Genomic DNA, 15,680 nt, shown 5'->3' with positions numbered 1-15,680 from the left:
TCTCATCTTACAGATAAGGAAACTGAGGCTCAGAGAAGTTGAGTAACTTGCCCAGGATCATGCAACTGCACTGCCTCCTTAATGCCTGGAGCAACACTGACCACACTGTAGTAGAGTTCATTAAGTTGATCTCTGTCCCCAGGAGAGCTGAGGTCATGTCTCTTTCATCTTTGGGTCCCCTGAAAGCACCACATGTCATATCTGGCCCAGTGCTTGTTGCAAGAATGGGAGGGCAAATGAATGAATGAGTGAGTGAGTGAGCAGGGGAGAAAATGAATGGTTGTTCTACCAGTCAAAGAAAGCTCACAGAGCCCATGCTAACCTGGACTCTGGGGTGAAGAGAGAGAAAGGAGCTGTTCCCATGGTCTCTGGCCCTGGGGAGCCCCTGGTTGGAGAGGGAGAGCTGCTTTGCCCTGGTTCAGGCTGGGATTGAAGAGTAGTTGTAAGAACAGCCCATGAGCATATGCACACACACTTGTGTGTGTGTGTGTGTATCTGTGTGTGTGTGTTGGGGGCGAGGTCACCCCACAGAGCCCAGTGATCACTGCAGCCTCTCCCCTAGGGCATCGTCCAAGCATACAAAAGCGGGACCCTTGTCCTCAGCAACACCACCAGCATGGGGCGCTGGGAGCTCGTGGGCTCCTTCTTCTTCTCTGTGTCCACCATTACCACCATTGGTAAGCGTCTGGCCGGACTGGAGTGGGTGGGACTGGGAAATGTGGCTGTCCCTGAGGGGCAGTAGGGCTGGTTGTTCTTTGGAGGGGTTACCTAGGGTCTTGCTACTCTAAGGAGCAGAATCTCAGGCCTCACGCAGACCTACTGAATCAGTTTCTGCATTTTGTCAAGATCCCCAGGGGGTTCCTGTGCAATCTCCAAGTTTGAGAAGCGCTACTTTAGGGGACTTTTGCCTCCCACAGACTTTCAAGAGGCAGAAGGTCTCCCAAGGGGCAGTAAAGATGTCTCTGGGCTCTGAAAGTGTTTGAGTCTTCTCAGCCAAGCCCACTCAACGCTTGGTAGTTGGTGGGGAGGAGAGAGGGGTGACTTCCTCTTCACAGCCTTGGGGAGAGGTGGTTGCCATCCCACCCATCCGCCTGACTCCAGATGAGACATCTCTCTTCAGCTCACTAACGTTCCCCTTCATCCCCATCACCATCCTCCCCAGGTTCCCTTCCTACCTCAGATGAGGGGGTGGGGGAGCAGCTGGACCAAATCCACCTCTGATTTCTCTCTAGCCGGCCCTGCAGGAGAGCTGAGGCGGAACTTGTCCAGGGAGAGCACCTGGGATGGTTTGTAAAGGGAGGAACAAGACCAGGCTAGATCCTTCCAGCTCTGAAACCCACAAAACAATGCCAATGGGGCCATTTCCACTGTCCTGGATGCCTGGCCTCACTGTCAGCTCCAGCCAGTCCCTGCATGACATGGAATTTACCACTAGGTGGCAGGCTAACACCACTGATAACTCAGAGTTACTGCCTTCCAGCTCTTGGCCAGTGGCTGTCTCGTTTCAATGAAACCAATATCTTGGCCTGTATTCTCCCCAGAGTGGGGTGAAGCAAGATCACCCAGAGAACTCTTCATCTGTTTTTAAGTCAGCCAATACTCCTTGTAAACAGCTCTCGAGGCCACAAGGAAGCCTGGGTAATCCTTTGCTTTCAGATAAGCAGACTTGGAGAGTCCTCAGACTCCATGACGCAGGGCCGCTAGAAGGACTGGCTGGGACTGTGTTAAATTGATCTTTACATCCCAGGGTCCACTAAAAATCTCCGCATACAATGGGCCCTCAACAATGCTACCACATTAATGAATTCAGTAACTATACATTCGATCAGAATTTATTGAGTTCCAGGGCGCGTTGGATGGGGGTCGGGGGAGGGATTGAAGCAGAGTCACGTTGGGCCAGGCCTCCCAGATGTGTGGGGGTCTTTAGTGTATGAAACCCACACCTCTCCCACCATCTACCGCAGGCCCGTGACCTTGACCCATCAAATCCAGAGTTTTTCCACCTATCTCTTCCCAGCCCCACCATTCTTGGCCTGAACTATCTCCTTGTTTCTTCCTCTCCACTCAGTCCTGCCCTAAAGCTGTCTGTGCCAGGTCTGAGGGTGAGGAGGGCAGAGGAAGGGAGATCCCCCCCCCCCACATACACACACACTACAGTAGAATACACTCGCGGTCTACTCATACCAAGCGCCATTTTTACATGAGATCTCATCCTTATGGCAACCTCCATGTCACCGATGAGGAAACTGAGGCACAGACAGGTAGTATGACTTGCCCAAAATCACACAGCTAGTAAACAGCAGAGTTGGGATTTGAGGGCTGGGAAACAGTTTTGCTTTTTTCCAATAGTGGTTACCCTTGGAAAGTGTCTTAGTCATCTAGTGTTGCTGTAACAGAAATACCACAACCGGATGGCTTTAACAAAGAGAAATTTGTTCTCTGATAGTCTATTAGGCTACAAGTCCAAATTCAGGTCATCAGCTCCAGGGTAATGCTTTCTCTTTTGGCTCTGGAGGAAGGTCCGTGTCATCGATCTTCTCTTGGTCTGGGAGCATCTCAGCGCAGGAACCTCAGGTCCAAAGGACGCGCTCTGCTCCCAGCACTGCTTTCTTGATGGAATGAGGTTCCCATGTGTCTCTGCTCGATTCTCTCTTTTGTATCTCCAAAGAGACTGGCTTAAGACACTATCCAATCTTGTAGACCTCATCAGTGTAACTGCTGCTAATCCATCTTATTAGATCATAGTGATTGAATTTACAACACATAAGGAAATCACATCAGATTACAAAATGGTACACAGTTATACAATACGGGGAATCATGACCCAGCCCAGTTGACAGATATTTCTGGGGGACACAATTCAATCCATGACAGAGTTTACAAGATAGGGTGGGAATTCTAAGCAACAGGAAGAAATAGTTAACCACTCTAGGGTGAACAACAGGGAAGCTCATGATTCTGTGATTCTGGCCACACATCCACAGGGAGGGGGTGAATTCAGAGAGAGGAGGAAGAGAGGTGAGGTATGTGTGGAACACTCCGCGAGGAAAGGGAGAAGTGTTCCAAGAAGCACAGGAGAAGGCTGCCTCCTTGGTACTCCCATTACCCTGGTATCAGTGCCCTGTAAGGACTGGCTTTCCAAGCCTCAGATGAACCAGAGGGTTTGGCAGGCGTATAGCTACTTCCGGGGCAGTATGACAGGCTTGAGCCCAGAAATCATTCATTATCTATTAACTCCGTCCCAGGTTTGCTCACTTGTTCACTCCTCTACCCATCCAACCATTTAACAAAAAAAATTGATCACCTACTGTGGGCCAGACTCTGTTCTAGGTGCTGGGAGTACCACGGTGAGCAAAACTGACCAAGTCCCTGCCCTCGGGGAGCTGACATTCTAGTGCAAGGGAACACACAATAAAAAAAAACAGGTGCACAGACAATATTCAGATGGTGGAGGGATTTGATAGTGATAAAAACCAAACCAAACCCATTGCCATTGAGTCAATTCCAACTCATAGCAACCCTATAGGACAGAGTAGAACTGCTCCATAGAGTTTCCAAGAAGCACCTGGTGGATTCAAACTCCTGACCTTTTGGTTAGCAGCCATAGCTCTTAACCACTACATCACCAGGGTTTTCTCAATAGTGATGGGGGGGAGCTGTTTTAGATGAGGTGGAAAGGGAAGGCCTCACTGATAAGATATCATTGAAGGAGAGATATGGACAAAATAAGGGAGCAAGCCATGCAGATATCTGGGGAAAGAACTTTCACTAGCAAGCACAAAGACCCTGAGGCAGGAGTGTGATTGGTGTGCTTGGGAATAGTAAGGAGATCCAGGTGACTGGAGAAGGTTGGGAAAAAAGGGGTGAAGTCAGAGAGGGTTCAGGGGAGCCTAATCACAGGGGGCCTTGTAGGACCCTCACAGGGTGCCCCAGGGCTGAAGGAGGTGACAGATGGAAGACGTGCTGAAGTGAGAGGTGGCTCAGATGGGGCTCTGGCCACCTGGCCTTCAAAAGGTAAATGAGGGCTTCATCGATATGCACTGATTTTGCTGACCTGAAGGCTGACCAAGAACAATGGGAGGTGAAAACCCTCACGGGGATCCTCTCAGAGCTAGAATCTAAGAGCTGCCATCCCACCAGGGAGTATTGAATGAAAAGAACCCCAAAGACAGAGAATGGGACTTGGTGAGTATATTCGTTTTCTAGGGCTGCTGTTACAAATTACCACAAACGGTGTGGCTTAAAGCACCCAAAATTTATTCTTTCACAGTTCTGGAGGCTAGAAGTCTGAAATCAAGGTATCAGCATGGCCATGCTCTCTCTGAAGCCTCCAGGGGAGAATCTGTTCCATGCCCTTCTCTCAGCTTCTGACTTTGCAGGCAATCCTTGGCGTTCCTTGACTTGTAAACTCCAATCTCTGCCTCCATCATCACGTGGAATTCTCCTTCTGTGTCTATGTGTCTGTGTGTCTGTGTTTCTTCTCCTCTTCTTATAGGGATACCAGTCATACTAGATTAGGGTCTACCAGAATGACCTCCTCTTAACTTGATTACATCTGCCAAGACCCTGGTTCCAAATAAGATCACAGTCATATGTACTGGGGGTTAGGACTCAAACATGGGAGGCACAATTCAACCCATAATTGGAGGTCCCACAGCTGGAGGAGGAGAGGTTAGTGAGGAGGCAGGCAGAATGATGGGTTAGCAACCAAAAGGAGGTTCACCTCTCCCTGGATGCCAGCAGAGAAAATTCCCTCCTATAGGAAGGCACCTTCTATAGAAATTCCCTCCTGTAGGAAAGGTGGTTGTGGGGATGAAATGAAGGCATGAAGGTACCTGGCAAATGAAAAGAAGGCCTTGATAAATATTAGCTGCCCACCTCTGGAGTGGGCCAGGAATGAGGGCCCCTGGAGGCTGTGGGGCTGGAGTGGGGCTGGGGGATGGGAGTAGGGCTGTGGGGTAGGAGTGGGCAGGGCTGGTCTGGGAAGGTCTCCTGAAGTGCCCTGTCTCTCTTCAGGCTATGGCAACTTGAGCCCCCAGACACTGGCCGCCCGCCTCTTCTGCATCTTCTTTGCTCTGGTGGGGATACCGCTCAACCTCGTGGTGCTCAACCGCCTGGGCCATCTCATGCTGCGGGGCATGCACCGCTGTGCCCACAGACTGGGGGGTGCCTTGCAGGTGAGGGGGTGCTAAAGAGGGAGGAGGAATCACTTCTAGAATGAGGGGATATGGAGGGGTGGGGGTCCTGGTGGGGATGGGTCACCGGTGGGAGCAGGAGTTACTTCTGGGAATCAGGGTCACTGGTGGGGATGTGGTGGGATGGGGGCCCCTGTCCAGAATGGAGGGCTTTCATATTAAAGAGGTGTCAGTGGTGAAGATGGGTGGGACTGGGCAGACAGGAGGAGCACCAGGCCGCAAAGACAGAGTCTTGGCCTGTGTCTTAGTTTCCTGGTGCTGCTGTAACAAAAATACCACAAGTGGCTGGCTTTAAAAGACAAAAATGTTTTTCTCACAGTTTAGGAGACTAGAAGCCTGAATTCAGAGCACCTGCTCTAGGGGAAGGCTCCTATCTGTCAGTTCTGGGGGAAGGTTCTTCTCTGAGCTTCTGTAGCCCCAGCCTTCCCTGGTTCCTTGGTGATCCTCGCTTAGCATTTACCTTCCTCTCATTTGCATTTGGAAACCCTGGTGGTGTAGTGGTTAAGAGCTATGGCTGCTAACCAAAAGGTCAGCAGTTCAAATCCACCAGGTGCTCCTTGAAAGTTCTGTGGGGCGGTTCTACTCTGTCCTATAGACCCTATCCTATAGGGTCACTACGAGTCGGACTCATAGCGGTAACTGGTTTGGTTTTTTGGTTTTCGTTTGCATTTTCTTCTGTGTCTAATCTGCTTTTCTTGTAACTCAGAAGTGGTTAGGTTTAGGACACACCCCTACACTGATACGGCCTTATTAACATAACAAAGAAACCCTATGTCCAGACAGGATTATAACCACAGGTATACCAAAACCAAACCAATTGCCAGAGTCAATTCCAACTCATAGTGACCCTATAGGACAGAATAGAACTGCCCCAAAGGGTTTCCAAGGAGCAGCTGGTGGATTCGAACTGCTGACCTTTTGGTTAGCAGCCAAGCTGTTAACCACTGCTCCACCAGGGCTCCAACACGTATTTTGGGGGGACACAATTCAATTTATAACTGCCTAGAACCTGGAAAATACAAAATAGCTGAAGGAGGCCCTGGGGGCAGCCCCTTTCTTACTGGGGGAAAGTGCTCCCAGCTAAGTACCCTCCAGGCTGTCTGCCTCCCCTGCCGCCATGCCCACGCACAGGGGCTGGTGGCATGATTTGCGTGCATCCACAGGACCCGGGCAAGGCCCGCTGGCTGGCGGGCTGCGGTGCCCTCCTCTCCGGCCTCTTGCTTTTCTTGCTGCTGCCCCCGCTGCTCTTCTCCTACATGGAGGGCTGGAACTACATGGAGGGCTTCTACTTCGCCTTCATCACCCTCAGCACCGTGGGCTTTGGCGACTACATAATTGGTGAGGAGCCCCCTGGCAGGTGGGCAAGTGGGGCACGTGTCTGCTGGGCACCTACTGTGTGCCAGGCATGGGGGGCTTGGAACTCAAAGTCCCACTTGCTTTTGTGGAGTGTGACAGGGCTCAGGTTACCCAGGTAAAAAGTAACCATGGAATCTGAACCCAGTGCTTTGGGCTGCAAGGCAGGACTCCTGCCCTTCTTGACAGGCACTGTAAGGTCCTCACATCCCCACAGACCCGACTGTCATCCTTAGAGCTCAACAGATACGGGGATAAGATTGCCCTGTCCTTGTCCTTGTCCCAGCATCGTCTCCCCCCCCCACCACTACCACCACCTCATCCTGCCGCAACGAGACACCAAACCTTGCCACTGCTCCTAGGCTGGGGGCCACATATTCATTTCACAGCCCCTGGGGATTACAGGTGACTCGTGCAGCCCCAGTCTCCATGTTGGTAAACAATTGGCAGCCAAATTCTGAGTGCCAGTAAGAAAGGGCTGTGTGGGCCAGAGAGAGGGCCTAAGGTGGGCTTGAATCAGTGATCACCAGCCAACGCAGATAAGAGCAAGGCCCCGGGAGCCACTGGCTTTGCATAAGGAAACGCGCTACTCCCTATTCCCTCACCCCTCCCCCCCAAAAAAATTAACAAACCCTTTGCCGTAGAGTCAATTCCGACTCATGGCGACCCCATGTGTGACAGAGGAGAGCTGCTCCACAGGGTTTTAAAGAGGCCTGTTGGCGCAGTGGTTAAGCACTTGGCTCTTCAGTCTTTTATAAAATCTACAACAGTCTTCCTATCTTCTTGTTTCCCCACAATGTTGATTTTTAAGGATCTAGGCAAGTTGTGCTGTCAAATGTCCTACATTCTGGATTTATCTAAACGTTTCCTCTTGATACCACTTCGTTTGTTCCTCTTCCCCCTGCATTTACTGGAGACTATGGGTTAGATCTACAGGCACCAGTAGATTCAGGTTAAATATTTTTGGCAAGGATACTGAGTAGATTGCTATCGTATTTTTTACTTCCAAGAGCTATTTCTTATTCTGTGAATGTTATGAGTAAAATAAGTATTTATTTTATCTCTGAAGTTTTTATAGGAGCCCTGGTGGCCCAGTGGTTAAGCACTTGACTGCTAACTGAAAGGTTGGTGGTTCTAACTCGCCAGCTGCTCTGCGAGAGAGAAAGACGTGGCAGTCTACTTCTGTAAAGATTCACAGCCTTGGAAACGCTTTGGTGCGGTTCTACTCTGTGCTATAGGGTCTCTGTGAGTCGGAATTGACTCTAGGGCAGTGGGTTTGGTTTTTTTGGTTTGGATGGCTGTGGAAGAAGCCCTGGTGGTGCAGTGGTTAAGTGCTAGGCTGCTAACCGAAAGGTTGGCGGTTCGAACCCACCAGCTGATCTGGAGGAGAAAGATGTGGCAGCCTCCTTCCATAAAGATTACGGCCTTGAAAACCCTATAGGGCAATTCTACTTTGTCCTATAGCGTTGCTATGAGTCAGAATTGACTCATTGGCAATGGGTTTGTTTTTCTGGAATCTTTACAGAAGCAGACCACCAGGTCTTTCTTCTGTGGAGCCACTGGGTGGGTTCAAACCACTAACCTTTAGGCTAGCAGCTGATTGCAAACTACCAGCCCCAACCCTCACCCTCCCCTATAATAAAGCTGAGGCTAGATGCCCAGCAGGTGGACACTTGATGTGGCTGCAGAAATGACTGGAGACCAGCCTGTAGTCACCCCTCCCCTCCCCGCCCTGAAGGTTCATCTACTATGGCCATATCAGCAGTGGCCACTGGCACCACCACCACGCTGGCCTCGGGGGGGCTCTGTGCCCTCCCTCTGATCATGTGGCCTTAAAGTGGGGAGGAGACCCTGCCCTTCACTCCTTCTTCGACAAAACCCAGCCTGGAGTATTGAAATGAGGTTTTACCAAAGGCTCAGTGAAAATAAAAGTGAAAGGAAATCAGAGGGTAACGACTGACTGACTCATGAGGCAAATGACTAATCATCACCCCCATTTTACCAAGGAGGAAGCTGAAGCTCAGAAAAGCCAAGTCACTATAGTTGCCTGAGATTGCACAACTAGGAATTCCTATGTGTTTGGCTCCAAAACTCACATGATTTTCAAACCACCTTCCACTCCACCCCACTCTCAGTGCCCTTGTTAGTAAAATGTGGCGAGTGCTAAGTCATCGCTAAGAAGCCCCTCGGTGCTTCCTCCATGTGCAGGATCCTCTTCCCTGGGCTTCTCTTCCCCCAGAAAAGGGGTCCCATGTGCAAGGCCTCATGCTACGCCTTCCTGATCTCCCCCATCCTGTTCTTCTGGAAGGGGCTGAGTCATGTTCCCATCTCTACCCTCAGAGTGGAGAGGTGTCTCAGGAGCACTGAGCCTAGTAGTCCCAAGGGCCATATCCACCCCCTCACAGCTCAGAGAATGATTCTTGGATCTGTCCTCTCCTCTCTATGCCTGCTGCTGTTTCCCTGTTTTCCCTAGTCCTAGGCAGGGCCTTTGTGTACAGCTGCACAGGTTGGGTACTGTACAACCCTAGAGGGTGCCATACAGACAGACCACAACGAGGATGACACCCGAAGTTGTACAGGCTCTATCCTTGTCCCTCCTTGCCTCTTATGACCTTTAAAAATTACAAGTTTCATCACGTCACCCACTCACCCCGTTTGCAAACCTTCAGTGTTTTCCCATAGTTTCAGGGTAGAGTTCAAAATCCACAACTAGGCCTGGGAGGGCCCTCTCTGTGACCCAGCCCCTGCCTCCCTCTCCACTCCAGACTCTCCCCCTTCTGTGCACACTCGATTGTTGCTAGATGCCGTCAAGTCAATTCTAACTCATAGCAACCCCATGTGGCTGAGTAGAACTGCCCCATAGGGTTTCCTATGCTTTACGAGAGCAGATCACCAGGTCTTTCTCCTGCAGAGCCACTGAGTGGGCTTGAACTGCCAGCCTTCTGGTTAGCAGCCAAGCGCTTAACTGTTGCACAACCAGGGTTCCTTGTGCTATACTTTAAAAAACCAAAACCAAACCCATTGCCATCAAGTCGATTCTGACTCATAGTCACCCCATAGGACAGAGTAGAACTGCCCCATAGGGTTTCCAAGAAGCTGCTGGTGGATTCAAACACCTGATCTTTTGGTTAGCATCCGAGCTCTTAACCACTGTACCACCAGGGCTCCTCTCTAGCCACCATGAAATACTATTGAGACTGGCTGTAGCAGCTTTGACCCTAAACCAAAAAAAAAAAAACCAAACCTATTGCAGTAGAACTGCCCCATAGGGTTTCCAGGGCTGTGTGATCTGGCAGTCCTGCAGCAACCACCGCCCCACCACCCCCAACCCCACACCACCCCCCCCAGTGCCCTGAGGCTGAAACTCAGAATTTGCTCCAGATCACCATCAAAAAGGCCTGGTTCTCAGGGGACACTCAGTGCAAAGAGAGGGGAAGAGAAATGGTAGCAGGATGCCCAGCTAGGGTCTCTTGGCACCCACCCATCACCAGGGCTCCCAAAGTTTGGTCCTGGGTGGAGAAAAGCTGACAAAAGGCTCACACACACCTCCCTACCCCCAGAAACGGACCTTGGGAAGCCCATTTGGGGTTGGTGGGAGAGTCTCTGTGAGGATGTCCTGAGGCCCCACTGTACCCTGCACAGGGCAAGGGAAGGTGGGAGCAGACCCCTCTAGGCATGGGTGCTCTGGAAATGGGAGGAAAGACCTGGAGGAAGAGACACTGAGACCCACTCAACCGTGTCTATAGAAGCAAGGAGGGCTGATCAGGACCCCTACCACCCTGTTGGCCAGCCCTGGGGGAACAACAGGACAGGAGAAGGCCAATACATGGGGCCCAGGCCTCTCAGAGCCCCCTTCTACCAAAACACCCTGACAGAGGCGGCCTGGTCCAAAACCAGCGAGAGCGCTTTAAGCCCAGAGGCTGCCCAGGCAAACCATTCCAGCCATCCCAGGGGCAGCAGAGATTTGCTCAGGTCTCCAGAGATTTGCTGCCCCATCTGGCTCCCTCTGCAGCACTTTTCAGTCTCTCATGGCAAGTGACCACAGAAGAGCCTTCAACCGCTTCAACTGCAAGGGATCTTTCTTATACAGATGGGGAAACTGAGGCCCAGAGAGGGAAAGGGAGTTGACTAAGGTCATAGAGCAGGCAAGTCAAGGACAGGTCTAGGACAGACTCCCAAGCCAGGGTTCCTCACGCAATACTTGTTCTAGAATCTTCTGCAAGCTGAGAAGGGAACGAACCCCACCTCCACCTCTTCCTCATATCTCTCAACATTCCTTGTCCTCCAGGAACAGGGTCGAACTCTTTTCTTAGATGGGAATGCTGAGGTCCACTACCTGGACACTCAGTGTCCATTGTGCCATGTCAGCAGCCACAAGGGTGTTATCTTCACAATCAGTCCTTGCCTGAAGGCTGTGGCTGGAGCAGCCCCCAGATCCCAGCCGCCCGCTCCTCCCTGGCCCCATAGCTCTTGCTTCCCCCAATTGCATTTGCGGCTCGGTTGAGCGCCTTGCCAGCTGCCAGGTCTCCTGCCACTTATGATTTTGGCCAAAAAAATGAAATAAAAGTGGAGAAGAACGCCGCCTCCCCTCCGTTACCAGGAGCAAGTCAAGCTGGTGTGTGACAGAGGCAGAGAGCTAGCTCACTGCTGATTTCATTTGGGACTGCCAGCGGAATCTTGGCCCCATAACCCAATCAGCCTAATCGAATCACGCTCCTGCTGGCAGCTGAGGTTGGCTCCAAGGCTGCGGGCTCATCTTTGGGCTAGGGTCCGAAAGAGGGGCCTGAGCGGGCCCAGCCTTGGGGGACAGAAGAGGGAGGCTGCTTTGGGGCTAGCGGGACAGGATGGCGTGGAGAGAAGTGTAGTACAGGGAACTAGAACAGGACCTAAGAGCAAGGCACTCAAGGGAAGGGTGTGCAAATTGAGGCTGGAGAAATAGACAGGGGGCCTTCAGGTAGGATTTGGGACTTCATCCTAACAGCCAAGGGGGAGAAATTATTTTCCCCACTTCCCAGGTGAGTGACATTCGGACGGGAGTCACACAGTGAGTGAAAACAGGCAGGATACAAACTCGGGCAGTTCCCTGTTGTTGCTAAAGCCCCTGGCTCCAGCAAGCTGCCTCCCTTCAGACAGGAGGAAGCCAAAACCAGAAACAGGTGAACAATAGAGCAACAGAGTGTGCATCAGAATCTCCAGGAGGCTGTGTTAAAACAGACTGCTAGGCCCAACCTAGGGCTTCTGATTCAGGGGATGCGGGTGGGACCCAAGGATGTGCATCTCTAACAAACTCCAGGTGATGCTGGTGCTGCTGGTCAGGGACCACACTTGGAGAACTGCTGGGAGAGAGCATGAACAGAGCCCGTCAGAAGGACAATGAGGAAATTTAGCTTCCAAGCCCAAGGTGCCAATCCAGGGAGCCTTCCTGGAATCCTAGGGAGGTGACCGCAAGGCCAGGAACCGCAGACCATTCTGGACTTGCCATAGTCTGTCCCATTGACCCCTCAACTTGCTCATATGCATCGAGACATGTACCCCATTTCTGTTTTGGGAATGTGGTCCCAACTTTTCCAGGCCTCTATCTTCTGACCTTTCCTTTCCCCCAGGGATGGACCCCGACCGGAAGTACCCAGTGTGGTACAAGAACACGGTGTCCCTGTGGATCCTCTTTGGGATGGCATGGCTGGCCTTGATCATCAAACTGATCCTCTCTCTGATGGAGACCCCAGGGGAGGTGTGTTCCTGCTACCACCACAGCTCCAAGGAAGACCTCAAGCCCTCAAGCTGGAGACAGGGCTCAGACGGGGAGCCGGAGCCCCACTCCCAACAACTGGCCTGCCGTGCAAAGGAACCTGCAGAAATCATCTAGCATCCAGAAACCTCTACTTGGGCTGTGCACTGTAGCAAGGACAGCTAGTTATACTCCAGTATTTGTTACTTTTTCTTCCTCATGGCCACCCAGACTAAAGACTGCATTTTCTATCCTCCCTTCAGGCTAGGTGCAGCTATGTCATTAAATTCTGTCCAGTGGGATATACAAGGAAGTGTTGTGTGTGACTTCTGGCTGCAATGCTGATATGATGGCTGGAGCTCTGGCAGCTATGCTACACCATGAGGTAGATAGAGGTCATGTTAGAAATTGGTGGCACAATAAGATCGAAAAAGCCTGGATCCCTGATGGATCACAGAGCCACCATAACAAACCTGCACTGGATACCACCAGACTTTATTTATGCGAGAGAGAAATAAACATCGATCTCATTTAATACACTATTGATAGAGTTTTTCTGTCACTCACAACCAAATGTAATTCTAATTCACACACACACACCCAGAGACAAAGGCAGCATCCGAGCCTGGAGCATATCCAGAGAGCAACCACTCCCTTCCCAGGTGGGTTTGACCAGGACCGGTGGAGGAAACGGATCAAGGGCTGGAGTGCTGGTCCCCGGCACCTCTGGGGACTCTCCAGGTAAACTTACTAAAGAGTTGTTAACTCTCAGGGTTGATATAGCCAGTGGGCAGCTGGTGCCAATTCAGCTGCCAAATCCCTGCTTTATTACTTACACCCAGAAGAGCCAGGTGCAGACCAGTGGGCCCCAGCCTGCTGCCGCTCCCTGCCCTACTGATCAGCACCCAGACTTCTTGTGCATTCTAAGGCTACAACCATGGTTTGCAGATCCACGTAGGGTTTGCAGAGTCACTTCTGCTTGCAGAGCCTCTCATCCTGAGCATACTGCTGCCTCTTACTCAGGGTTGCTACAAAGGTAGCACAGAATGGTGTAGTCCCCATCATACACACACATTACATACTCGGGTTCCCAAGCCCAGCCAGGAGCCCCTGGCAGTACCGGCCAGAACCCGAGGGTCACCTGGCCTCAGTGAGCACCTGTGATTCAACTCCCCTCCACTGTCCTACAGGCAGCATCACAAGGACCCAGGGAGCTCCATGTGCCCCCCTCTCCCCAGCTCCCATGGACAAACCCCTCAGCCTCAGGGCCCTCCTGGAACTGGACCAGGGGAAGCCTTGGGCCAAGGAAGAAGTGAGGGCTGTTGCACCATCCAGCTTACACAGTCTGGCCAGGCCCTAAGTGGTCCAAGGCCAGACCCAGAAGCAAGCGCCAGGGAGTAACAACAGGCCCATGCCTGCTTCCTGATGCCCACAGGGCTGCGCTGGGGAAATGGAGGGGAGGAAGGGGTTACTAGAAGTCTGAGATGGCATTCTTTGTACTTAACACACTGCAGAAAGATGAGCTCGCAGTTCAAAACTGGGAAAGAGGGAGAGATTAGAGTGCTCTGAGTTGGTGGCTGTGGTCCCAGCTCTGTTTTGCCTGGGATCCCTTTCCCCTCATTCTTGGCCTCACTGAACTCAGTCTCTCTCATCCCCATTGGGCTCTCCACCCCCATGCCTATCCCTACCCCATGTTCAGAAATGCTTGCCCCAGAGGAAACGAACCTGGGGAGCTGTGTGGGAGTGTGGCCCAGAGGAAGGATTCTGATTGGCCAGTCCCTCACAAGGTCTGCTCCACCGGCAATGAGAAGTTTCTGGAACTCTGAGGTCTCAATCCAAGAAGTGGCAAAGGCAGACGGGTGGAGAGGTAGGTGAATGGGGGGTAGGGGGGGAGTAAGACGCATGTTGGGAGCCCCCTGGAGAGATCTGGATCTGAAAAGGGCACAAGAGCAGAGTATCAGAGCTCTGGACAGAAATCATAAAATAGAATGGACAGTGAGTCTTTATCTCATAGACAAGAGGGAAAGATGGTCCCTTGGGAGGGAAACAGGAGTGACGATAATATGACAGGGGCAGGCTAGGAGTATGACAAGGAACCAAGTCATTTGTTCATTTACCGACCTAGGCCAGGTCACCGAAGAGGAGAAAAGAGGACTCCCTCTGGGTAGTGTAGCATAGTGGTTAAGGGTGTGAAGTTCAGTGCCAACCTGCCTGGATTGAAATCCTGGCTCCACCGTTTACCAACTATGTGACCCTGGGCAAATCACTTAACATCTCTGTGCCTCAGTTTCCTCCTCTGTAAATGGAGCTAAGAACTCACTTAAACCTCCCAGGACTAAACGAGTGACTGACTGTGTGTACAGTACTGAGAATGGTGAGCAGCAGCGCAGAAGAAGCTCCATGATGTGCATTTCCCGTTCCCCAGCCAGACTCACCCAGTGGACAAGAACAGGAGGCAGACACTCTGCAGGCCGGCAGCCGCGTGGCAGGTAGCGCCTCTGCTGACCCCTCTCAGGGCTGGGCTGAGCACGCAGTGACGAAGGACTGAGCCCTGCCCTTGGGGGGCTCCCAGGCTGATACCATTGAGTTACTGGCCAGGATGAAGGGTCTGGACACCCATGAGTCAGAGGAAAGAAAGGAGGAAGTGCGTGCCAAGTGTGCAAAGGCAGCCTAAGGGGCGGTCCATGGCTGCTCCCAGGATGTCGAGGGAGGGCCGACTTCCAACACCAGTGACTGCCTCTGCCTTTCCCCCACCGGCCTGGCTGCTGGCTTTAGCGTGGTTGAGGCAAGATCAGGCCCAGCATCATTGGGCGTTTCCCTTTCAAATAGGAACATCTTCTATTATCATTATTTCCTAACATTTATTGGGTGTTTGCTATATGCCAGGCACTGTTCTAACTAAGCTCTTTATTTGTACGAAGTCATTTGCTTCTCCCATCAACTCTGTGAGAAAGGAATTATTGTTTTTAATGCTGTCTTAAGATGGTGAAAATGAGATTTTTAAGTGATGTTAAGACCCACGGTAGTCACCCAGGCTGCCGTCTTCCTGGGCTGGGCAACAGGGAGACTCTTCCTTTAAGTCCTGTGTGATCTTGACCAATCACTCCCCTTTCTGTGCCCCTTCTCACCTATAAAAGAGGGGGCTGGCTTCAATGGCATGGAACCTCACCACTCCTGCTCCCTCCGCCTCTGTCTGGGTTTTTCTGATTAAACATCTCTGAGAGTGCAGTTTCAGACCCCACCCACCTCAGTACTCCTGGGGCTATCTCCAGCATTTGGATCCAAGGAGGTATCTCTCTCTCTCTTTCTGACACACACAACACACACACACACACACACACACACACAGGATCTGGAGAAACAAAAGTGATCTGCATTGAGTTCCCCAGGCCCTCAATCCCTTT

At 51.7% G+C, this 15,680-nt stretch overlaps 1 protein-coding gene across 1 annotated transcript; it reads left to right on the top strand.

Annotated features, from left to right (window-relative positions):
- Positions 1 to 616: 616 nt before the first annotated feature.
- KCNK17 (potassium two pore domain channel subfamily K member 17) lies at positions 617 to 14,824 on the top strand. Its single transcript, XM_012556416.1, has 6 exons — positions 617 to 677; positions 5,017 to 5,177; positions 6,359 to 6,533; positions 12,152 to 12,385; positions 13,515 to 13,588; positions 14,702 to 14,824. Exons 1-6 carry the CDS (start codon positions 617 to 619, stop codon positions 14,822 to 14,824), a joined length of 828 nt encoding a protein of 275 aa, XP_012411870.1.
- The last annotated feature ends 856 nt before the right edge of the window (positions 14,825 to 15,680 follow it).

Source organism: Trichechus manatus, unplaced genomic scaffold (genome assembly GCF_000243295.1).
Source record: "Trichechus manatus latirostris isolate Lorelei unplaced genomic scaffold, TriManLat1.0 scaffold00065, whole genome shotgun sequence".
Classification (NCBI taxonomy): domain Eukaryota; kingdom Metazoa; phylum Chordata; class Mammalia; order Sirenia; family Trichechidae; genus Trichechus; species Trichechus manatus.
This window is presented reverse-complemented; position numbering and strand designations above follow the sequence as displayed.